Below are 26,340 nucleotides of genomic sequence, written 5' to 3'. Positions count from 1 at the left end.
TTGAGAAGAAAATTAGATCACAACTTAGAGAATTTACACATAATGATTTATTTTTTTGTGAGTTGATATAGTAGATACAGTGTGTAAAAACTTAGTTAAGGAAGGAAAGACAGCCCTGGGTGGTGGCAGGTGAGTGTATGCATGTTCAAACCAATCTGTTTTCCAAGATTTAATAACTCGGACCCAAGGATAAAAATGATAATTCAGTGGTCATCAGGAATTTTTCTTCCAACCGCTATACTTCATTACTGGGTGACCTCTTTATTGCAAGTTTTATTGTGTTGTGACATCTGCCAGTGGATATATTAGAAACATTAGTACTTGCTCATATTTTTTTAAGGAGAACTGATTTTGCTTAAAATCTGAGTTAATGCGTATTAGATAGCTTTAATTAAATATACTCAATGATTAAATGTATTACCTCTTAAAGTAATTTTTTTCTCAAAAAGTAATTGAATGTAATAGACCCAGTTTCAGGGGTATAGTATCACAATTAGAGTCTCATGATTTATCTTCTAAAAGATATCTGAATAGTCAAATTAGTCCATCAAGGAACACAGTATCATAGGTTAAGTTCATTTTTAACTGTGGTTAAAAAAGAGAATGGGATTCTTGAATTACAGTGTAAAATTAAATATTAAAAAAATTTAAAACTGCATTTTTCTTGAAATCTGGATCTTTGACTACATCTTAGTGGTCTTAAAGGTCTACCATCCTTTAATTGGAATGAAAGGCAAGTTTATGCCAATTGGTTATCTAATTTTGCTAGGTGAGTCTTAAATTGTAAAAAAAAGTTTACAGGTCACTTCACAGAGTCAAAACCTAAGCATTTTATTGCTTTCTAATGAGCTATTAAGCTGAAGAAGAGGCAATTAAATGAGCAATTAATGTAGTACTGACTTGAGCTCTCTGATTTTAGGTTCTTCAGAAGACAATGAGGTCATTCAACCAGGTTTCATCAGCCCCAGGTTAGTCTTTTTTTTTTAATTAAATTTTTACTTAACTAATATTTATTTAGAAAGATCATTGGAGGCATGAGAAAACATGACAGCCCTCAGGCATTCTCCACTTTGGCAAGATGGATATGGTACCCATCTTGTACCTACTGTACTCCAGATCACTTCATCTATAAACTGATACTCCCACCAGAATTGCTTGGATGAAATCTTCTAATTAACTCCTTTTCCTCCTGATTTTAGCAATATTGGATTTTGTGATTCCCTTTTCTGTATCTCAGGCAAAACAGATAATATTTAAATGTTAATGGAGCTGAATGAAAAGTATTTGTGGCTTGTTCATTTTTGTAAAGCCCGTAGTAAAATAGGCACTCACAAGTATATGTTGAATTAATTTAAAGCTAGAGACTTGCTCCTGTTTTCAAAAAATTTACCATAACATAAATAGCACAATATATTAGCCATGTTTTTCAGGGAATTAGAGAATTTTCCTAATCTAGGAAAGCTCCATTTATTTTGCTTTTCATGAGCATGTATCAAATTTGTTCCTCATTATACTACAAAAATGAGCCATGTGAACTTTTAACATCTTAAACCTACGCTTAAAATATCTATATATATATATGTATGTCCTTTCATTTATTTAGGTGTACTGTAAACCTAGGCTTTTAATGGAGAAATATTCTCTTGTATTAATGAAACTGAAAACTGACAATACTATTTTCAGTAACAGTTTTATTTGTATTAGTATTTTAATGTATTACTCTGGCTTCTGCTCTCATGCAGTTAATGCCTTGGCTCTACTCTTGACTAATACTGCTTTCAAAACTCTTAAGAGCTATGAGATGACAGAGTTTATGAGCATTTATAAGTACAAGTGAAATGCTGTTATTCTATTATTAAGCTTATCAAATACAGGATTGTAGGTAGCAAGAGGAAAGCAGTAGGAATCAAAAGGTTTAATGAGGAAACCACTGATAGGCATTGCCTTTTGACAAGCACTTTACTTTTTTCTGGAGTGAATCCTTTGACATAGAGATGATGCTCTAAAGAGTACCATGAAAAAGAAGATTCCGAAAAGTTGCTACAATATTTTAATTTACCAACTCTTTTCCCCTTACTATTGATTGTGGTTTCCCTCTGGGGGCAAATTGGAGGCAGTCCAGAGGCCCTTTTCTCTTCTGCTGGGAAGTAATGTTAACACCAGTGTGTTAAGTGACTGCAATAAAGTTTCATGTCTGTGTTTCCTTGTGATTAAAAAGCGTTGGCCAGGGAGAGGTTGCACTTTCACCAAAAGAAAGGTTATTGCCAGAGATTGCATTTAAGCCAAAGATTTGAACATCAACTGCTCCAGTGTCCTCACTTTGCAGGTGAGGAAACTGAGGCCCAGAGAAGCTTAATGATCCAAGGTCACACACAAGGTCATTAAATGGGACCAGAACTCTGGCCTCCGGTTTCTAGCTGGGTGCTTTTTCTCCACAGATTTGCCTCCTGCACAGGCATCTTTAAAGCCTGAAGATTTCTTCTCATTTGCCTCATCTTTTACTCCTGTACTATTTTTTCCCTTCCTATTTTCCACCTACCTGTCCTCTTCCCCAAAATTAACCTAAAGTGAAAATATTAAAAGAAATACCTAGGAAGCCGTCCACACTCTTTTTTTTTTTTTTTTGCGGTACGCGGGCCTCTCACTGTTGTGGCCTCTCCCGCTGCGGAGCACAGGCTCCGGACGCGCAGGCTCAGCGGCCATGGTTCACGGGCCCAGCTGCTCCGCGGCACGTGGGATCTTCCCGGACTGGGGCACGAACCCGTGTCCCTTGCATCGGCAGGCGGACTCTCAACCACTGCGCGACAGTCCACACTCTTATTCCAGTTGTTTTGATGAGATTAAGTTTTAAAGGGTAAATTTTCATTCATTGCTTTGAGAGAGAGGGAAAAATTGTTGTTTACATTATTTAGTGTCATTTCTGCAGACTCAGAATATTTATTGCAAAAAGGTCTGTAAATTATGAGGCATACCTGTTCAAGTAGTACAGGTGAAAAATCTGGACTCATTTTTCAAATAAAACATGAAGAACCTTCATTTTGTGCTATTCTGGGCAAAGTAATGTAATGCTTATTACTAAATGATTTCTCTAACCTATTGCTGTCTTAATTAAAATCATTTAGGAAAGTATTTGTTGAGCACAATTCAGAAAATATTTGGGAGGAGTAATAAAATTTTTATTTTTCCTTTTAAATGAAGAAGTATGTTAATAAAATATGATTTTTTGCTATTCCAGTTAAAAAAATAATAAACTTTCTACAAAATGATGGTGTTAAAATAATGCCCCTTTTCTGAATTAATTTTGTTGCTCTAAATACTTGGCTGAAACGTAAGGGGCCAAAAAAAAGAAGGAAACATTTGCAAATGCTTGTTTTTTGAAATATAAAGGCAATTTTATCTGGCACACTTAAAATTTATTTTAATCGTTTCCCGTATTTCCATAATTTTATTTAATTATACCTGGGGAAATATGTTAACCTATTTAAGGAAAATATTTAAGAGATTTTTACAGCTGTGTAAAAATTACCAAATTGGAACAATTGTGTTAAGCCAGAGCATTTTGCTCTCAGATAAGGAAATTAAGTGAGAACGGAATTTTGCTCTTCGGAAACGAAAACAAATAGCCCCCATATTCTAAAGTGCCTGTGCTATAAGACCAACGCACCCAGTCCAGTACTCCTTTCAGCTGACTCCGTGTTGCAAGAATTTCAAGAAAGTTATTTGCGGGTAAAGTAGTTTACTGAAACGCAGTGGGAGGGATCGGCAACAGTTTGCCCGACGTGCGGGTCCGCAGCCTTTGGGCGGGAAACCTCAAGCCGCGGCCAGACAGCGGGTTCCCTAAAATCGCCCCCGGCCGCCCCCCACCCCCTTCCCCGCCGACAGCTTTTCCTGATCCTCCAAAGGCGCACGGCGACGTTTTCGTGGCTTCCCGAAAGGACGGCGCCAGGGGTCTGTGTGAAGACAGCTCCATTTTAGGCATGGCCTGGTGGGGGAGTAGGGGGTGGAGTGGTCATTCTCTCGGGTTCTCATGACCCCTCCCCCCCTTGACTTCACTTTTTGGTTTGTGGAGACTGACATCTCCCAGATGAAGGAATCAGATTATACACGGTACATGTCTGGAAACGCAGGGAAGGTAGTAGGGTGCGTCAAGCGTTACCTCCATCCTGGTGAAGGTTTCTTTTGTTTGGTGTTCCTCTTGTCGGGACGAAATGACAAATGTGAATGTCCCCTAATTAGTGAGAAATCCTCAGCCTTCTTTGGAACGGCTTGACTTCTCGAGAGGAGGTGGTGATGTGGTAACTAAAGGGAAAGGTGACTGGAGAGAGAACGGGGAGAGGAAGTGGCAGGGGCGGGCGGTGGAGGGAAGGGGCAGATCCGCTGACCTGGGGGTCTCGGCGACCCTGGGGGCGCGAGCTGCGCGTGAAGATCCGCGGCTGCGAGGGCAGCGCGGGGCTGCAGACCCCGGCCTTGTCGGCCGGGACGCAGAGCACGGGTGGAGCCGCTCGTCGCAGTGCCGCAGCCCCTCCTCCTAGTTTTAAGAAGAACCGAAGCATTGTTTCAGCTGTAATAGAAGTCACTCATTGCATATAGTTGAAAACAACGACGGTGGGCTCTGGCACCTCTTTGGGCTCCTTGCATTGCACTGTCGGAATTCTTTAAAAAAAGAAAAAAAAAGAAAGAAAAAGAAAATATGTACGTTTTTTAAATGTAGAAATCTTAGATTGTGATAACCAACGGGCGTATGATAGGTTATTTCCTTGATTTTTTTTTTTTACCCCCAGTGCGTTGAGGATTCTTTGTAGCTACTTGAACTCATTTTAAAGACATTTTGCAAGAAGTATGATAAATCAAGCCACTGAAACATTTGGCTTCCACAAGTATAAAACATGCGTTTTGAGTCAAGCACAGGTCTTTCTGGCACTAAAAACAAGTAGGAAATGAGAAAAAAATTAAAACCAGAAGACTTCAGGAAGGTGACAAATTGGAAAGCGTTCTAGGAGATTCATGGGACCATTTTAGGTGAAAGAAGAACTCTATGAGCTTAAAAAGATGATGGTTAGTTTCATAAAAGGATCTTAGGCTCAAAAGACTGAGGGGGGAGCAGGAAAAGATGAGTCTATTTAAGACAGTGCCATATCCCTGAAATGGGGACTGATATTTTCTGTCACTATCTCCTTCCTTCTCTTCCCTCCCTCCCAGTTCCCTTCCCTGCTTCTCCTCCCTCTACCCTTCCTCTTCTTCCCTTCTCTCCCCCTTTCTTTTACCGACCCCACTCCAATTCCCCCCGCCCCAACCAGGTATGTAAAATGCATTTGCCTTAAATTCTTTGTGAATGAATGTTAGAGGATTTCTCAAAGTCCCCAGTTGGAAAAAGCTTTCTACACGACTTGAAAGGCCGATGTCCCTCTCAGGAAATGAATGAGTCGATAACCTCTGACACCAGTGACCAGTCCAGTGAACCCTACCTTAATTCCACTAATACTGGAGGCCCCCAATCAGGCAAAACTGAATCTCATAACCATACCATCCAATGTGGTTCACTTATGGCATTTCACACTTTTCATCTATGTATTTATAGGTTTGAATTTCATCAAATTTAACAGACAAGGATTCAGAACCCACCTACATATTTCTGATTTTATGATGATTAGACTATTTTTTAATTAAAAAGCTTACAGATAAAACATTGTTTATCATGAATGTGTGTCAGTGACAAAACTAAATTATACTGCCTGTTAAATTTTATGATAATTTTACATAAATAATGGCATTTCCTCAATTTGCATGAGTACTTTTCACATTATTTCTGTTACCAGATGTTGATTTTTAAAAGTAGTTCTTTCATTTAAAATATTAAAAAAAAACAACTTATTCAAATTAGTTTCTCTATTTCCTGTTATTCAAAATATTTAACCTGGAATACCATCGTTAAAGTTATTTCATTATAGGTCAGTGTAATCAGTTGATTTCTACTATTAAAGTAATGCCTAGTGAGTGTTTTGTTAGTAAATAATTTTTCTGAGAGCTTCAGCTTTTGGGACTCTTGCAGAATCATTTACATTTTTACACTTTTTCTTTCCTCCCTACCAGCTGGCACATGGTAATTCCCCCCCCCCCCACACAAAGTAAATAAAATGAGAAAGCTTTGCCTCCTTTCTTGAGAAACAACAAAAGAAATAAACAGACGAAAAATCTTTTCAAGTTAATCAGTCTCGATTGAAGCCTTTTACCACAAACAGCTGAAAATAACATTTATTTATATACATCAATTTACTTCAGATCTGAGCTAATTAGTATAAATTTATATTTCATTGTTTAGTATGGGGAGGAGGTGTAAATAGGTGCATTATGTGGATTTTCAAAAGCTTTTAGATTCGGTCAAAATCCCTACGTTTTAGTTTGTGTGAAACAGTGTTAGAGTTAGGAGTGTGTTTGGAGAGACGGGGAGGGGGGTTGCGGGTATAGTGGGGGAGGGTAAGCTCCGTAGCTTTGCCGAAGGGAAGTGGTATCTGTACAGTTTCTCGGTAAACTGCTTGTTTAAGAAAATGGGGGTGGGGTGGGGGAAGAGTAGTGGTGCGTTTTAATGTTTCAAAGACGGGTTTTATTTTATATTCTAAAGGAAATCCAGCATTTCTAGTTGATCTATAACATTTACTGTAGTGGTCGATAAGGGAGGCAGTATTGGTGTCAGCATCTAGTAATCAACAATCGTTTGAACCAATTTTAAAGGTAAAGGGTAAGCAGTTTGAAACAGGGGGCTGGCCGGGGAAGGGACGGTAGGAGCCTAACCCGTTATTAAGTTTTCGTTTATTCAACTCTTCTGTCCCCTGGTAGTGGACTTTTAAAATGTCAGGGTCCGGTCAATAAGATATAAATTTACCTTTTTTTCTCCCACTTGCCTCCCTTTTTCACCCCCTCCCCCCGCCCGCGCCCGCTGTTTCTCCCCCACCTCTTTCTCTGGCTCCGCAGCCGCCTGTGCTGGCGGCTCCTCTTCACCTCCCCTGCCTGGCGCTCCCCTCCCCCTCCCTGCCCTACGTCGCCTTGCTCTTGGGGAACAATCGCCACTGATTGAGGTTCACTCTATGTTAGGCTGGAAAACTGGGCTGTTATTTAGGAAGTCATTAATCACATCTCCTCCCCCGGAAAGAGATGGCGGAGAAACCTGTGAAGTACAATTCCTTACCAGCCCCCTCCAAAATGTTCCGAAATGGTAAACCTAAACACAATTTGACTACAAGAAGGTGATAGCGATTTTTCCGGTAGCATTTTATTTTAAATTTGAAACAAATTTCAGGTCACAGTCAGGTAATTGTGTATAGTTCTCTTATTGTAGGTGTAGGTTACCATTATCTAAAGTTTCATGGGTGTGTAATTAGGTTCAATTAGGTCTTTTGTAAATTACATATTTTCCTCTAAGATTGGAATTAAATATGAAATTTGCATCCCAAGCAGGTTTACTGTTAACGGAGCATCTGAATTCTTAGGGGGAAAAAAGCGTAACGTCGGTTGCTTTATTTAAATGGCTTTTTTCCCCTTAAATGAGATTATTTAGACAGGCTTGTGTGTAAGGCACGCGTGTGCACATATATGACTGTGCCGTTTTTCTAAATCGACGATTCACAAGGACCCTCCATTGTGTTTAAGTAAAAGCACGAAATCGGCATTCTGATTTATCGTAAAGAAGCGTCCCCAATTGTCTTTAAGATAACATGTTTGAGTTTTTCGTGTTCATTCATAAATTATTTTGATGTCAGCATAGATGAAATGGCGATTGGTTATCTCTTCCTCTTGCCAGCCCCTTAAGGATCCGAGGTGAAATTAGTAGCAAGAAAGCATGTAATTGACAAAGTCACGTGTGCTCAGGGGGCCAGAAACTGGAGAGAGGAGAGAAAAAAATCAAAAGAGGGAAAGCACATTAGACCATGCGAGCTAAATTTGTGATCGCACAAAATCAAGATGTTAGATTGATGCAGAAGATCACTCCGTTGCAAAGGGAAAGTTTTCATCTCACGAGTTTGGAGCAGAGGGCCCGTGGGGCAACATGGCCGAAGGTTAATTTTCTTTTCTATTGTTTTACTGTGATTTTCTCTCTTCCTTTCTCCCGCCCTCTCCCTCTCCCACCCTTCTTTGCCCGTCCCCCCTTCCCCTTTTACCCCAATACTGAGCAGTACCCCTCACCCCCCATCGCGCAGTGGGGCTTTCTGCAACCTATTGTTATAGATCTCCAAAAATGTTTTGTACCGCCCACACTGATTCACAACTTGAAAAGCTTTCAGGGGGCTATTGTTTGAATTGTTTGAGTGTGATTAAGCGCAGTTTCAGTTAGTGAGCCCAAGAAAACTTTTATACACCTGCCCCCTCCCCCATTCCACCCCAACTTTAATTGAAAGTTATTGGGGGGGAGGGGAATGCACATTGCAAATAACCCTGGATTCACTGCTGCCGCATGTGCATTAACTAGTTCTAACCATCTTCACGATTTCTCTTTCCTCCTCGGGCACGCCGGAAAGAATTAGTTTCGCTGAAAATTTCTCTTTGTAAATGGGATCAGTGTTAAATCAGCAACATGCAAGTAAAATAATCGCATGCTGTACTGTAATATGTGGCCGAGAAACAGAGTTAAATGAAAACGTACACGTATGTACAGAAACGTGGAAGTTGTGATCGATAGAACAGTGTGGCTTCCTCCCTCCCCCGCTTTCCCTTTTAAGCCTTTAACTTAAAATATTTTCTGCCGAATAAAAGAAGGAATCAACCATTTAATAGCTTTTTTTTTTTTCTTTCATTTCCTCTCCCCTCCACCCCCACTCCCAAGCAGTTTTTTTTTTCCTTTCACCGAACTGTATGGCAATACTGACTAACTGACTTTTTTGTCCTGTTCTACTCAGGCGGGGCAAGCAAAGGTGGTGGAGAAGAGCCCGGGAAGCTGCCGGAGCAGGCAGAGGAGGAATCCCAGGTTTTGCACGGAACTGGCCACTGTAAGTGGTTCAACGTGCGAATGGGATTTGGATTCATCTCCATGATAAACCGAGAGGGAAGCCCCTTGGATATTCCAGTCGATGTATTTGTACACCAAGTAAGCCAAACTGTTTTTGTGTTTTGTTTTGGTTTTGTTTTTTTCTCCTCGTCTTCACCTTTTTCATGTGGAGGAGCTGACCGGTAGTTTTGTCAGTGGGCTTACAATAATGTGCCCTTCAAAGTCTTCCTTACAGTCACGAGTGAATACAGTTATTAGGGTGTGTACATGGCACCTTCCTGGGTGTCTTTTCCTAAACAGAAAATGAAATCTCTGAAATTTCGCTTCTGGGTGGTGGTTGACTTGATTAAGCAAGTTCCCCTCTTCTTTCGACAGCGAAATTGCCGTAGTGTAGCTTCCGGTGTTATTGGTTACGATACATTATGTGGCCTGTGCCTGGGGAATGAGTGGGAAATGAATGAGGAAACAGTGATCATATTAAGTTTTGTTTTTTTTTAAGCCAATTTGCTGTTATAAGAAATCTGTAGGTCCCCTTATTTTAGACACCTCTAATCACAGTAGCTTCCCCAATTATTTTATATCTGTCTGTCCGGTAGTCTTTTGTAGATTCAAATTAAAATAATTTGATTTCACAGTAAAATAGAGTAGAACATTGTTGGCCTAGTATGGATTTGAAGAAATGCAAGAGAGGATTGTTGGTAATCAAACATTTTAGAAAAGTGCTCCGTGTAGGGCATAGGTCCAAGGATACTGTCTCTTTAAGAGACTGAACTCAAAAAAACATGTGGCCAGAGGCGGCTCTAGTTTGTATGTTTAAAATGTGCTAGTGGGCTACTTGGGGTAAATTTCCACTGTTGCTTATATTGTGTTGTAATTTTTTAAGATGCTTCAATACCAAATAGAATGTCATTGCTTCTTATTTTCGAAATTTTACCCAGAAACAAGGAAATTAATACCTCTCCCCCTTTCACTCCTCTGTTGTGCTTAATCTCTTAATAGTAAGAAAAAAAAAAGGTATTTACAGTTTGCAAACTTGATTATTTCATCGAAAGAAGTTAGAGAAATACAAATTATCTCTAATGAATTCTTAGGAGTAAAGGGATTTAGGACTAAAGAGGTTTATTTTAGCTTGACATCTAAGTTAAAAATAATCGAATGAATGCATATCAGTCCTACAGGTTGACTGACATAGATACATGCAGGAAATAAATATTTAGTATATTTGAATAAAAATTTTCTGTTTTGATAGTATGTTGCATGTTCTTAGTAATAATTTACAACCTCCTTTCCCCCCTAAGGAATATCATCTTCAAATTAAGTATATAAACAATAGAAACATATGAAACCATTCTGTTTTGATCTGTTGTCCTGTGTGCTTGGTAGCTTCCTGACCTTGCTGTGTGGTGTGTGTTTTCCTTTCCTAAAGGCCTGGCTATCATTATTGGCTGTTTACATGTGGAAGGATCAGCATAATCTGTGAATTGAAACAGGGTTTAAATACATAAATAGAACTCCACAGACAGGCTACTGGATTTTATGCCTCCTACTTTATATGGCAAAATGAAGCCACATTTTCTGCTTTTCTCCTCCCTAGACTGAATGACTGAAATCATTGACAAATCCATTTTCTCTCAGGCCTCTGCTTTCCCTGCTTTGAACCTTCTTTAGGTTGTTAAATTGTTCTTTACAATCTCATAAATTTGTTTTATAGATGAATGAAAAAAAATAGCCTTTTTCTTCTTTGTCTGATCACGCCTTGTTATAATTTCGTTTTCTATGTTTACCTTTTAATGTATTCAAATAGTAGACATTTTATTAACTGATATTAATGTTTAGAACAATGAGACATCCAATTTTAAGCTATTTAATGGTTGTATGTTGATAAACATTCCCATATCCACTGAATTAAGAAATGCTATATTGCTGCAAAAGTTTTTTTATATATATAGTGAATAGTTTCTAGAGTACAAACATTGATTATTCATATTAGACTTACTTTAAATTTTCTGTTACACATCATGTATTTACTAATAGAACAGTATTAAAACGATGTATGTGATAAAAAATTCTCTCAAAAAATATGTATTTGTATTTTTCATAAGAATATATCTGGATACATTCTTAGGAAGAAGTATGTAAAAAGTCAGTAAAACTCACGTATTAGCATTTTTGTGATGTAAAAAAATAGGGCAGTAATAATCTTTAAATTTAAAATTAGAAAGTGACATTTTAGGGCAGTTTTTGATGGTTAAAGTATTTGCTGTTTGAAATATATCTCAGTTTTTTCCTAGGGAAGACTATTTAGAATCAGTTGCTTTCTTGTTGTTGCTGGGTTTTTTGTTTTGTTTTTCTTTGTTTTTTTTTTTGCTTCTTAGCTTTGATGCCTAGGTAAAGGGATTTCTGTCTTATATTGAAGCTTATATAAATTGCATATAAATCATATGAATAATTGTTTTGAAGAAGGCAGGATCCCACTGATTTTAGCCAAGCAGCTACAAGTAACAATTTGATGGCCATAAATAATGTGTGCAGCATCACTTACACAATCAGGTTGCAATTCAGGACCATTTTATAGACGTTTTTAAGACATTTTAAAAATTATTTTTTTAGCTGCCATTTTTACCGTATGAGCATTTTTGAAAGCATACTAGATTTTATGTATAATCATAAATTAGATTTTTCCCCATTATGTCTGTATACTATTTTGTTATGAAAGAATAGGCATCATAGATAATTAGGAATTTTAAATGTTCAACTAGAGCGACATCTAATTATTATTTTAAATATATGAAGTAGGGGCGGGTTTTTTTGACTGTTTAGAAGTACATGTGTCATTGGATTTTTAAAAAGATGTTCTAAAACATGTTTTTAATAGTATATGTTTGGGGAAGTGAAAAAAGAAATGATTTTAATTTCTTTAAAATAATATTTAAAAATTCATGCCAAGGCACCCAGATATTTTTTCTCCTTTAAAAATATTGATTGCAAAGAACTGCACATCAAAAACAATCAGTTGCTATGAAATGAAGAGAATATATGAGTGTGTTCTTAAAATAGAGCTATACATTTATGGTTACGAATTCTATTTACAATTTGTTGGCAAAAATACAATCGAACTTTCTTTTAGTTGCTGTAATGCCACCAACTCCTCAAAAACATGCCCAAGACTTAGGTGCTGTCCTTTCTCTTTCTTCAGACTTGTTGATAAATGTAGTGAGACTCTGCCATTTGAGGATGGTATGTGACCATTGGTTTAAAATGACTGTCTTCATTGGATTTTCTAATGTTAACTGGTGATTTAAATGATTGTATTTTTATGGGTTTGTAATGAATAGATGTATTCTGATATGTTAATACTGAAACCCTGATAGCATTCAGTATTTTTAGAAACTTAACAAAAATGTATAGATATTATAGTTGTGAATTTTGTCACAGTCCACTGTTTTTGAGGTGTTCCTTAAAATTTTCAGTATTTAAAATATTTGGTGATGATTTAGTTTGTAAGTAGGATAAATTTGTAGGAATTTCTTACTTAAGCATCCAGTGCAAAACACTGAGTAGTAAGAGTGTAGATGATTAATTCAGATTTTAAGTCTAGGTTCTTACTCAGTTGATTTCACCAATTAGAATACAGTTATTTTGTAAGTGCTAATAATTAATACCCCTATCAGTTTATTGTTACTAAGTTTTTAAAAATTTGCCTCCACCGTTAGATTGTGGGGTAACATGTCTAAATTACCTGGAAAGGTCTCTGGCAACTTTCTGAAATATAATCTTTTAATAGTACTTATATATGTGATGATACTTTAAATGAATCACATGGTAATTAAATACTAGATCTTTTATTATTACTCAATAACTACCTGTTGATGTTATGTAAGTTTTTCTTTACATAGATTTTGACATTTATTTTTAAAGTCATTATCTCAACCAATAAGATAAAAATGATCATTTGAACTTTATTTTGTCCAGAGGAGGGTTGGAATCCATTCTCCTTATTACCCTCTCTACAGCTCATTTGCATAATAATATTTTCTTGTTGGGTTATATATTTGGGATTGTTTGCCATCAAATAGGATACAAAGAATTTTTTAAAAATAAATTTTTTAATTTTTATTTTTGGCCACGTTGGGTCTTCGTTGCTGCACGTGGGCTTTATCTAGTTGACACGAAAGGGGACTACTCTTCGTTGTGGTGCACAAGCTTCTCATCGCGGTGGCTTCTCTTGTTGCGGAGCACGGGCTCTAGGCACGCGGGCTTCCTTAGTTGTGGCATGTGGGCTCAGTAGTTGTGGCTCACGGGCTTAGTTGCTCCGCGGCATGTGGGATCTCCCCGGACCAGGGCTCGAACCTGTGTCCTCTGCATTGGCATGCGGATTCTTAACCACCAGGGAAGTTCCACAAAGAATTTTTAACATAAATGTGTTTCATTTGTTTCACAGTTTATGTAAGAATTCTTTTTCAAAGAGAAAGAGTAATTTCAAAATGATAGCAATTTAGCTATTATTACTCAGTTGGCTTAAATATTTAATTTGGTTTTTAAGTCTTCAATTACCTTATTGATGTTTTCTTCTTTTGCTCTTTATTTCTTATTTATGGTTTGATCTTTATGAGAATACAAATGCCTATATTACAAAGATTTTATATATTTTATGTTCCTATTACTTTGCTCAGAAAAGATTTCAAAAGAGTAATGGAAATAGAAGAAATAAGAGATAAGTTTAAAGCATTTTTATTAATAGTATAGGATATGAAAACATTTGGAGATGACTAGTATTTAAATACATGAAAATTGAAGTATTATACACCGTTCAATTGATGTAGCATGGAGTTCATGTCTCAGTGTTTTTAACATTAATTAGCTACACAATTATGAAAACTGATTTACTCCAATATGCTCATGTTTAAGGGCTTTTCATAATATTTAACTACCAATTTATTAGCCATATTACTTTTGTCATAGTTTAGAGTGAAAACATTTTTCACACTCAGAATAGATATGGTTATTTTTTTTTCTTGGGGCTGTTGAAAATGTCAATATCAAAAAATAATAATAATAATAATATTTGGATAGAGAAATCTTGGAAGTTTAAAAATGTGATAATAAACAGTTATACCTCATTTGTTAGTGAGTTCTGCATTTTAATATTTTGAAAATGGTTCCTAAAGCTACCAAATTTTCAAGATGAATTGCCCATATGACCAGTTTGGAAGAATCCCAAATGAAATGCTTTGAAGCTACTTAATCATAAAATCTCATCTAAAGGCATTTAAATAAAAACTGTATGAGACTTTAATTGTCTTAAAAAATATTGGATACATTCCTTCTGGTTTTCAAATACTGATCCATTTTCAGGAACTTTTCTGTATACTTCTAAAAAGATATCCTTGTTCAGTTCAAACATGAAATGTGAATTGGGTACATAATTAAGACATCGTCTTCACTCTTCATTTTAAAGAGTATATTGATGTAACTCAAATATTTTCCTCTTATTTTTGATTCTTCTTTTTTAAAAAGACAATTCACAGCAAATGAAGGCGATAAATTCAAGAACTGTTTTTTAAACAAATATGTGACAAGCCACTTATGAGTATTTAGCATAATATCTTTAACCTGTCTTTAACTCATCTCAGAGTTCTTGGGTTTCATAAGAAGTTAAAAACTTGTTTTGTTACCTGGACTCAACATGGAAGTCCTTTGAGATAAATTTTGTTGCTTTTGGACAGCAAGGAGCCCTAATAAGGGTTTGGTTGAATTCATCATCCTGTTCAGAAATTACCTAACTATTGCAGATAGTTTTGTATACCTTAACTGAAAAGTTTTATTGGTATCGGGATTAAAAGTTACTAGTTAAAAATATGGTGTACTGTATTTTTATTTCTAAACCAAGTATAACCTAAACAAGTAAAGTAAGGATATTTCTGATTCAACTGGAAATTTATTACTTTAAATATGATATTTTGTAGACTTGATTTGGAACTAAATATTGAGATATTTCTCACTGAATTTCTCACTGGAACTTCAGCTTGTTCAATATGTAGTTACTGAGGTTATGGCATTGTAACATATACAGCCCATAAGGAACTTAAATGATTTATATTCTTAACTAAAATAATGTGGTAACATTTTCTAATATCAAAAAAATTGATAACAGTAATATATCAAAAAATACATTGTAGGTTAGTGGGGTACATTGAGAAATGATCTTTTAAAAGAGTACTCTATTAATTAATAAAAATGTTTGTTATGTTGCATTTTGATACATCAGGATTAATTTTATCTTCTGTCTAGCAACAAATTAGAAGATTATCTGATGATTGCCCCCCTTCCCATATCTAAATATCTGACAGTTTAGAAATGCTGTCTCAAATAATATTTATAGATAATTGATAGCTTTAGTCTTATGTTTCTTTCTGTAATCAGCTGCAAATTGGAATAATACCTCACTTTTCAGGTGTTGTGAAGAGTAGAGATACCATTATATAAACTGCCTAGCAGGTATGTGTTGAATAAATAAACTAAAATGTAAACTAGTCTTTTTGCCACAACAAAATCAGGGATAAGTTATTATCAGTGGTATGTATTTGTGGTTGAAAATGAAATTGGTATCTTTTATGTGCTCTCTTTAAAATTAGGCAAAATGTATTGCACAATCTTAATAGCTTAATTTTAATTACAGTGAACTATAAGGCTTTTTATTATAATTTTATGGTATAGAGTATTGTTTACTATTGTTTAACACATCAGGATATAAACTGAGACTTGGACATAATTTTGTGATGCAAATGTTTTTGTTTTAATAGTTTGTTTCATCGTGAGATTTTTACCTATGTATTCAGGTATACGTATTCAGTTTGTATTCTTCAGTATAGGCTAAGGGAAAAATATGAAATATTGTCTTAAATAGACCTGCTGTGATAATATAATACCTATTGCTCTATTAATAATTACTTAATACTTGGCGAGATATGATACAGTGGTATAGAATCTGGTCCAATAGATCAGTGTTCAAATCCCAGTTTATTATATGTCTGTAGGGGAAGTAACTTACCATGTCAGTGTTTCAGCATCTTACAAGGGAAGGGACAAAAAAGTACCCACTTTGTATAGGGTTATTATGAGAATTAAATGTTATTAGACATGTAAAGCATTTAACGCAGAGCTTGGCAGATAGTAAGGACTCAGCGATGTTTGTACATAATTATCATTACAAAGGAGATATCATGTGGTAGAGTGAGGGAGAAAATATCAGAAATAAAGGTTTGGGTTTGGCTGTGCCACTTGGGTGGGTTTCTTACTTTTGGCTAGTTGCTTCCAAGGAGCTTCAGTATTCTCATGCGTAAAATGTGGCAATAATATCTTGCCGTCCCTATTTTTGAGGGGTGGGGTAAGGGTCAACTGAGGTATCATACATGAAAATAATTTAAGAATTCTAATGATCCAGGTTTAGTTTTAATCTTCATTTCAAGCACTATATTTTTATTAATACCTTCACCATTATAAACCTTTGTCAGATTTTTTAAAAGATAGTAAGCTCATGTCATTTATCTTTTTTGCCTTGTCAACTTAATTGAGGTATAATTTATATAGAATAAAGTTCACCAAATTTAAGTATACAGTGAGATGAGTTTTCACAAATTGTGTAACTTCCACCACAGTCATCATACAGAACATCTCATCAGCCCAAAAAAGTTCCCTTGTGCCCATTTGTAGTCACCCTTGAAGAAGAGAGGCACAGTTGTCCTATGATATTGATAGGTCATATTAACTGGTTAACTGACCTGTTTCTTTTAACTTTGTCTATTTAGATATAAGCTACAACCCATTATCCTTTATGAAATACAATCCACTTATTTTCATGTTTTTGTTTGTTTCTCTTTAGTTATTTCTGCTCGACAATGACCTTTTCACCAGTAGTTTCTGTGCTTGTGAAAGTGAGATTAATTAGCATACATTTCACTAATCTTCAAACTTAATTTCATTTACCCTTATGGTACTTTTTCATACAACATAAACTCACTGCTTACCTAAAGGGCCTAATGAGGCTTATTGATATTCTCATTTCTTGTCAGAAATTTAATGAATTTCTGTCTCAACTGAGTTTTTGTGTAAACATTCTTAGAGGTTTAAATCGGCAAGAAGGCTTATTGCTGTATAAAAGTATTAACTTTTAAGAAGGTGGTAACTCTAGAAAAACTTCTGGTTCAATAATTTATCTATTCAACTATTTTTTTAATTGATCACATACTAAGTGTAAAGCATTGTTTGGTGATAGATTTGAGAGTTCTGCTCTCCAGATTGCTATATATTCTTCCTGTTTACTTCCTTTTGGCAAACTTTTTAATAAGATTTTTCCAATTCTCATTCTTTTCATACAAGGTATGAAGCAAAGGCTCATTTTCCCCATGTACTACTCACTTTCTTTTTACAAAGTTTAATTATGCTCCTCTCTCTACCCATAATTTGGGGATAATTATGATGAAAAAATAAATGTTAGTTTTTAAACTTTTGAACTAAATACAATGATTTCTCATCAGTCTTATATAGTTTTCAGATTTCATGCATAGAAACTAAACTGTCTTTACCATTGCTGAGAATCATATTATTTTATTGTGCTATTAGTAGTATGCTTATTTTTTACCAGCTGCTCTTTTTGTTATAAAACACTTTTAAAGATCAAACCTCACTGAAATTTATTATTTTTGTTCCTTAAAGTTAGCTTCTATTTCAAAATCTTGTAAGTTTAATTTACTAATAACTCGAAATTTTTCTTTTCAGTTTTATTGTTCTATGTTATATAAATACTCTATGTAAATTTCAAATTAATTTTAATTTGGCCATGATTTGTTCACGACCATTTGTTAAGCTTTGTAAGCAATTCCCTAGGTCTTTACAGTTAGTAGCTACAAAGTTCCTAGATGCAGTAGTTCCTAAATTCTTTTATCTTAACGTGTTTTAATTCAAATGAATTATCTTTATCCTTACTTCAGTTTGTAACAGAAGTCTGACAACACAGGTTATATCTATCACTTTAAATACTTAATAGATCATTGATGTGTTGTAAAGCTTGGAATGAATGAATTCTATCAACTTTTTTCCCAGCCAGAATTTTAATAATACATCATTTTGCTTACAATATGGAAACACTGGTGCTTGGAAACTAATTCCACTTTTCAGCAACTCCTTTAAATAGATTAAATGATACGAGAGACACGCACCTAACACAGTTCAATGTAAGCCATACATTTAAAAGGATAAATGAATGATTTTTTTCAGTTTTAACAAGAAAAAACAAAAAACTTCTCTTTTCAGGATTGGTTAAACTATGAGTCAGAAATTTAATCACAGTCTTGACCTCATTTTTTTTTTTTAGCTCTCTAATTAAAATTTTTAGTTGAATACTAAATCTAAGGACAGTTGGATTTGCATGTTTGCCCCTTTCACTGTTTCCTCCCCCTTGCCATTGAAGAATTTTGAATGGGGAGGAATTTGCGCCCTTTGGCTCAGGTTGCAGACCCACTTGATCAAGCCAGAGAAGCCGGGGTCAGAACTATTCATTGCTTATCTTTTCCTTGGGCCACTTGTAAATCCTGCCTTTCTGCTCTGCAAAAAATCTCTTTATATTAGACTTATAATAAAGCCTGGAGAATAAAAATGGGCATAATAGTTGATGCTTGATTGTGACTTCACATGGGTTAATTTCACTATTTTTGAAGTTTTTCATGCCACTGCAGGTTATTTGATGTATGTAATTTTGTTTAAATAATGCTATTTCATTAGATATTAGAAAAGCATCCTGTTGGTAGTGAAAGTTTGGTGAGATGATATTCTGTCTCAGGTTGAGACTTAACACCTTTGAAATGTAGTGATTACTTTTAAGTAAACTGAATTTATTAATTTGAATTCAATCTATAAAAGCCCCAAAGTATTTTGTTTTGATGTGCTTAATTTCTAGCATTTATGCTGACACTTAAAATTTTCCTGAATCAACTATAGCACAAGTTTATGAACTGTATCAATAATCGTGTAAAGACTTTAAATATAGACCCAGGTTTAAACAAACACAAAACACTTTGTTCTTATCTCAGCATCCCTTAAAAGTATACAGCTCTGGTTCAGGACCTCAGGACCACCCATCACCCTGGACATTGGATACTCCTATTTATTCAAGAAGCTTGTGAAGTATCTGTGTGCCAGTGGGGGGATGGTGTGTGTATCTGTGTAGGGAATCACAGTTAGGTGATTTTACCCCAACAAAAACAGCACCGTTGTTTATAAGCTGAATTATGTCCCTGTAGAATTTTCTAGTTGTAAAACCTAATTTACATTAAATATTTGTTATTTTATGCAAGCGCTGGTTGCAGTTTTCACATTTTTGATGCTTCCATAAGGTTAAAGTGGGCGTCCATTAAGATTAACCTCAATCCATTACAGCCTTTTGGCTTGCAGGCCCCACCCGTTGGCCTTGGATAGCTAATACCAAGCTTTTGTTTCTTCCTGTAGAAAGGAAAGGAAAGAAAACTGTTCTTTCTTTTTCATTGTGTAAGTCACGTGACTTCCTTTTTAGTTAGTTACAGATAGTGTTGAAGTGAATCTCAAAATGCATAACATAGCAAATGTTGTGTTTATATGAAATATTTATTGAAATGTGCCTCTTATTTAATTCATGTGTTTTATGCATTAAAATATTTGTTTTGAACAACTATACCTTATATTACATCCATGTAGTTTTTTAGGAAGCCAAGAAAAGGTTACCAAATAGATTTTTAAAATAAAACTGATCTTATCTATATCATGGTAGTTTCTTAGTGTATACGTTTTTCTCTCAGTTATCTTGTAGTATCATTTGAGGTTTTTTAACTGTAGCTTATTTCTCAGAACTCACAGTGTAAAGAAAGTAGCAGTGATGTTTGGGATGATTTTAGTCAGGAAAATTTGCTGATAGGAAAAAAATGTGTTACAGAACTGCATGTACATATAAGAAGGAACTAACTGGATGTATTTCTTTTTGCTCCTCTTCTCTCTCACCTCTCTATAATAGTAAGTGGTGTAGCTAGCTGTTAGGAGAAAATGCTATCCAGCTCCTAGAATATTTACGTTGATGCTTAATCCCAATTCGGGGATTTAGTCATGATGATATAATTTACTATTAAATATTTAATCTTTAAAATTATTTAAATTTGTTCTTAAGCTGTTTTCCCAAACCTTTAAATTCTGTTTTAGTAACAGTAGAGCTGTCCCCAAATAATAAATAAAATATTTTGAAAAACAGTACTTCTAAAAGAAGTATCCTGTCAATGATTTTTAAAATACAATGTTCTTTGACACATGATATTTCCCTGCAAGTCAGTACTTTTAAAAGACTTCTAAGGAGAAATCCTACTATGTTTTAAAATCCTGTATGCATTTTTATTTAAAATGTTGTGTTTCAGTAAAATAAATTCTTACATAAAAAGCATTGTTTCTTACATTTTCAATAGTCTTATACATCTTGAAAGTCAGTGATATTTAATCCAATGATTTTGCTGTTATCCAAGATAACTTGGTTAGTTCAGATTTTTTAATATGAAAAATCTGTTGAGATATACAGAAAAGCTACTTAAGTTTAATAACACTGGGTTATCAGTTTTTCAACAACCAGGATCTGGTTTGAAGTCTGCAGTGTGCTTGTCATGTTTTCATGTTTTCATTGACATTAAAGTGTATAGTAAGTGATTTATTTTGCATGTGCTTTACAATTGAGTATTTGAACTTCAGTATATTTCATTAATTAACTTTTAAATATTTATTGATATTTAATGTTTAAATTGCCACTAAATTTTTGCTTTGAGGAAAGGTTTAGGATACTAAATCTTTCAAATATGTGATACTTCTTCATTTAACATTTGGATAGCAAGGTATTCATAAAACACCAGCAATCTATTATTAAGTATTTGTTTGAATTAGTACCGACATTTTTTGCTGAAATAATCCATTTAGTATCTTAGTGTCACTCTGAGTTTAAAATAAAAAGATTAAGAAACAAAGTCTAATTTTAAAAAATTACTACCAGATTTTTTGTGTACCTCTTGCTTTTTTTTTTCATAACAAAATATGATATTAGAAAGTGAAAAGTTGGGTGCTTTTCCCTTTATAACTATTTTTCTCCTGCAAAGTTTTCTTTAACTTGTGTGAAGAGTAGTTAAATGAATTTACATGGCTTTAAGTGTCTTCATGTTTAGTCAGAAGTACAAAGTTCATTTGTGGGGAGTAATACCACTTGGGATATTGCTACTTGTTTTCATGAGGGTTACTGTAAATAAATAATACGTGAATGATTTGATTTCTAAATTTTCTTTCCCCTAAAATAAACTTTATAAAAAATGGGAAATAATTTTTCAAATTGTTGAAATATCTGAAGGACCAAGTAAATCTGGACATTTGTTTCAGTACATGCTCTTTAGTTTAGGGTTGGGTATTTTTTTAATGATATTCTAATATAAAAAATCTTAATAAGTAATGTTTGGGAAGTTGTTAGTTATTGACCACTTTTCCTTACTCTCTGCCTTTACTTTTAAAAGTATCTGGTCACTGTTAAATCATTAATATTCCTAAAGGTAATCCAGAATTTCCTATGAGATTCAGTGTTCAACATGTATTCAATTATTCGAATTCACAAAATTCAAATGATTTTTGGAAAATCTCATAAGACATGGGATAATGTTTTCAGAGTACGATTTTATGGAATAGAATTCATTATTTTGATACATATGTATATGTTCCCATTTTTAGCTGTAAATTGAAAAAATAAATTACCCCAATTATTAAAGCATTATATTGTCCCCAAATGATTCCTGCCCTAACATCATTTGATCTGCCATCGGGAATTGTTACGGCCTTAAGTGGTCTCTCTCTTTAGTGTCCGCCTCCCCCTTTTCCCCTCCCCCACTCCCCTTCGGGAAGGAAGCCTGGGGCCCTAGCTCTAGAGATACCAGAAAAAAGCAGTCACTCAGCAGAAAGTGTCTGTCTTTAGCAGAAGTATCATCCCTTGGAGAAGAGTGTGTAGTTGAGAAGAGGTTAATAACAGAGTTTATCAAACTTTAATTTAGAATTCATTTTTGGTACAGCTGGATATTGTGGTGTTAAGAAAAAAGAAGTCTACTTTGTCTGTTTTAGGCATTAGCAAAGTCAAATTCAGTCCTTCACCACTTTTCTCTCTTTACTTAGCTTTGGCTAAATCTTTTATACTGTTTCTAAAGGCTGTTGCCAGTAATTTTCCTAACTTTGAAGAGGAGTGTGAGTTCTGAAAAAAAAAAGCCATGGATGGTTAGGTAATTTTAACATTTCTAAACACTTACTGATTATTTGAAAATTTTCCTAAATTTCCAAAGGAAGTTTATATGAAATGTTTTACTCAATATCATTTGTCATCTAAAGATAATGTTTGTGTGTCTAGCATATTTTTGCCTAGAAGGCTTTTTAAACCACAAGCTAACTCATAAAATTGGCTAACAATGAAAATAAATTGATACTGATAGATCTAGAAATGTTTTCATTATTTACTTCCTTAGATTGTTCATAAATTCCTTCTTTTGTTTGTTTCAGGATGAGTAAGGAAATGCAGATTCAGTGTGGTAAACACTATAAACTGTAGTGTGAGATTGCTGAAGGGCCCAAGTTTCTTTGTGCTGTAGATATTTGCGCTAGCATTTCTTCATCTTAAAGGGCAATCCCTTTACTTAGCTCCACATGTGTTGGTTTAAGTTTCTCATACTTACTGACCCTAGTTTGAAAAACTTAAGCAGAATGGTCATGGAATCTCACAATTAGCTTAAAGAGGATTTTAGAAGTTATAATTTATGTCTGAAAGATAATAAAAATGAATATTGTGTAATACGTTTTATGGAATAAACCAGATATATTGAATTTTTTGAATGTTATTTATTAAAAGGACAAGCACAAAAATATGACATAATTGCAGACATATTTAAAGTAATATAAAAATGATAAGTATAAGCAATCTTTTGATAGAATACTTGAAAAAGAAAGTTAGAATGTAATCATATATTCCTTTCTATTAGTCTACCCCCTTTCCAGATCAACAAACGTTTATATTTCTTTTGTTTTAGCCTCTTGCTAATGCTAAATTCCCACTACTACCATTCCCGGGGGATAGACCCCAGTTTGCCATCATTGATCCTAACTCCGGATCATCCAAAGACACTGGTATGCCTCCCCTGTAACAAGGCTTTCTGTTCTGCCAACACAAGAGAACCCTTCAGCCATAGCCAATCAATACCGTAGCAATGATAGTGATCAGGACATCAATAACAGAATGATGATAATAGTATCATGTAAGTTTTATAGAGTGTTTGCATGTGCCGAGTGCTGTGCTAAACATTTTACATCCATTAAATTTTCACAGCTCTGAAAGATAGTTACTATTGTTGTCTCATTTTTAAGATGAAAAAAATGATCTTAGAATGGTGAATTGCCTAATTTCACATAGTTGAGCCAGCAGTATGACTCTAGAGCAGTGCTCTTGAATCTCTGGGTTCCAGCCACATTTTTAGCTGTTTTAATTTTATATTAATATGCGTAACTTATGCTAAGTGATTGAGATTCAATTATGAGCCAAAAGCAGACAGGGATTCTGATTCTGACTTCACAGAGTTTAAAGAACAGTAGGGGAGACAGACAATCAGATCACATAAATGAAAGTAAAATAAAAACCATGATGAGTACCATGAAGAAAAGGTACATGGTGCTGTAAGTATATAACCGTGAGGGTTCTGACCTAGTTTCAGGATCAGGAAGACTTCTTTGGGGCAGTAAATTTGTGATGGGTGTTGAAAAATGAGTAGGCAAAGAACAAGGAAAAGAATATTCTAGCAGAGAAAGGGGGAATGTACAGAGTCAGGAGGGAAAATGAACATTAGCTTTACAATGTGTTAGGATTACAAAGATCAGTAATGTCCAGTCCGTGTCTTTAAGAAGCTTGCAGTTAGAGTGTGTGTGTGTGTGTGTGTGTGTTGCGTGTGTTGTGTATGTGACCAGCAGTTACCACAGAGTGATAAGTGCTAGCATAAGAGCAATAAGGCAGGAATTGCCCATGTTTTTAGTAGTGAGGAAGGCTTTATAAAAGAAGAGACCATTTGAGATTGGCCTTGGAAATACCTAGGAACTTGGCAGCCTGAGAGGGCATTTCATGTTATACTTGTGCAGAGATGAGGAGAGGTGAAAGAGCCTCTAAAGGCCAGTGTGTAGGTAGGGTGCCAGGTGCTTGCTGGGTGGAAGCAGCAGGGTAAGGGGCATGGTAGACCAGTGCTGGAAGAAGAAACTCAAGCCAGGGCTGGGCCAGCTTGAGATCAGGCAGGTTTATCCTTGGTCCTCACTCTAAACATTGCTATTTATGAATTTCTTTAAAGTACTCCCTCTCCCCAAAGCTTCATTGGCTATTTGTTTTCAAATAGAATTTAGACGTTTTAGCCAAGCATCCTACCTCTTCATGACCTGATTGAATCTACTTTTCTGTCTTTCCTCTCATACTTATTTGTTTGCTTTGTCAAGTCACAATGTACCCTACACTTCTTTGCCTCTTCCCCTTTGCATAGATAATACTGTCTTTCCCTTAATTTCCTTCCTACAGTCACTTTTGGAAATCACTGCCATCTTTCAGAATCCAGCCCCAAATTTAGATCCTTCTAGCTAGAATTGCTTGCTTACTTCTTATAAACTCCCAAACTCCGTTTGTCATAGATTGTCTTCTGTTACATTTTGTTGTCTTGTGTCTCTGACTAAATTGTAAACTCTTGAATTGTCTTACCAAATTTTGTATTTCATGCAGTATATGGGAGCATGCTTTTCATAATTCATACTCAAAACCATTTCTTGAACATTCAAAAAAGTATATTAGGAACATTTTCTCCTATCTTCCATTGGATAAAAAGATATGAATGTTATCCAAGAGAGTGTATGTAAACTCTTCTTTAAGAAAACCTAGTGTTCAACTTATATTCAGTTCCCTTTGACTATCACTCTAACATGTTCATTATGCATCAAGTTACGCATTCTGCTTTTGTGGGCCCAGGATGCTTTGGGGCTTCTGCCCCCTCCCTTTTTTCTTAGCAGAAAAGATGGTGGCTTCTGTGCTATATTTATTACCACAGTTTGCTAAGTCTAAAATGTCTGCAGTTTATTGGAGGGGAAGGACTTTTGTGTCTAATTCTCTATTTAAGTCCAGAAGGCTTGAACTTTATTTTCTTTCCTTGGGTAGAACTTCCACCAGTGACAATTCCTTTCATATATACTGATTTCCAGTCTGGAGGACGTGCCTCTCTCACCCATCCCCATCTCAAACTTTTCATCAAATTGGTTTACTTGGATATGAAAAGTTAGTGTCATTTCTGACTCATGACTCTTCTTTAGCCCTCATGTCCAACCAGTAATTGTTGCTGTTGCCATTTTTATAATCTCAAAATGTCTCACAACTTCCTATCATCTGTACTTGAGATCTTAATGATCAGAGCCCAGTCTTGATTAGCTGCCTAGGGTCCTTACCTAAAAGAACACAGACCTGAAATTTAGGCAAATCAGATAAAGCAGCTTTGGAATTAAAGACAGGCATATGATATGATTTGATGCCGAGGTCTTTCTTCCAGGGGTGCGCTTCTGCAGGTAGATCACTTTCCAGAGGGGATCATGGTGGTAGGCAGTCTCCATCAGGACTTAGCTCCATCAATTCATTCAACAAATAATTATTAAACACCTAATATGTGAGATATAGCAATGAGCAGAAGAAGACAAATGAAAATTCCTTTTTCATGCATTCCCATTCCTCTTTTTTTATCTTCTATCTTCACTGTGAAAAAATAGGAACATAGACTAACAATACTCAATGTAGAATACAGTATCTTTTTAAAAATTAATTAATTAATTAATTTAGTTTTGGCTGCGTTGGGTCTTTGTTGCTGCACGCGGGCTTTCTCTACGGTGAGCGGTGAGCAGGAGCTACTTTTCGTTGTGGTGCGCGGGCTTCTCATTGCAGTGGCTTCTCTTGTTGCGGAGCACGGGCTCTAGGTGCGTGGGCTTCAGTAGTTGTGGCATGTGGGCTCAGTAGTTGTGGCACGTGGGCTTCAGTGGTTGTGGCTCGCGGGCTCTAGGGCGCAGGCTCAGTAGTTGTGGCGCATGGGCTTGGTTGCTCCGCGGCATGTGGGGTCTTCCCGGACCAGGGATTGAACCCATGTCCCCTGCATTGGCAGGCGGATTCCTAACTACTGCCCCACCAGGGAAGTCCACAAATGCTATTTTTGAATCATTTGGTTTTTTTGTTTTGTTTTGCTTTTTTTGCGGTCCACGGGCCTCTCACTGTTGTGGCCTCTCCT

The 26,340-nt window shown here is 35.5% G+C and overlaps 1 protein-coding gene across 4 annotated transcripts in view; it reads left to right on the top strand.

Moving 5' to 3' along the window:
* The first annotated feature begins 934 nt into the window (after nucleotides 1-934).
* The window catches only part of LIN28B (lin-28 homolog B), a 123,305-nt gene continuing 97,899 nt past the window's right edge, over nucleotides 935-26,340 (top strand). For 2 of the 4 annotated variants that reach the window (XM_065888709.1, XM_065888707.1), the window contains exons 1-2: nucleotides 8,523-8,572; nucleotides 8,889-9,076. In XM_065888709.1, the coding sequence (XP_065744781.1) occupies nucleotides 8,542-8,572; nucleotides 8,889-9,076 (219 nt within the window). In that variant the 5' untranslated portion in view covers nucleotides 8,523-8,541. Of the gene's footprint in view, nucleotides 969-8,041; nucleotides 8,052-8,522; nucleotides 8,573-8,888; nucleotides 9,077-26,340 lie in introns of those variants that run through there. The other 2 variants (XM_065888708.1, XM_065888710.1) reach the window with 2 other exon arrangements.

The sequence above is a fragment of the Phocoena phocoena genome, chromosome 12 (assembly GCF_963924675.1).
Source record: "Phocoena phocoena chromosome 12, mPhoPho1.1, whole genome shotgun sequence".
In the NCBI taxonomy this organism is placed as follows: domain Eukaryota; kingdom Metazoa; phylum Chordata; class Mammalia; order Artiodactyla; family Phocoenidae; genus Phocoena; species Phocoena phocoena.
This window is presented reverse-complemented; position numbering and strand designations above follow the sequence as displayed.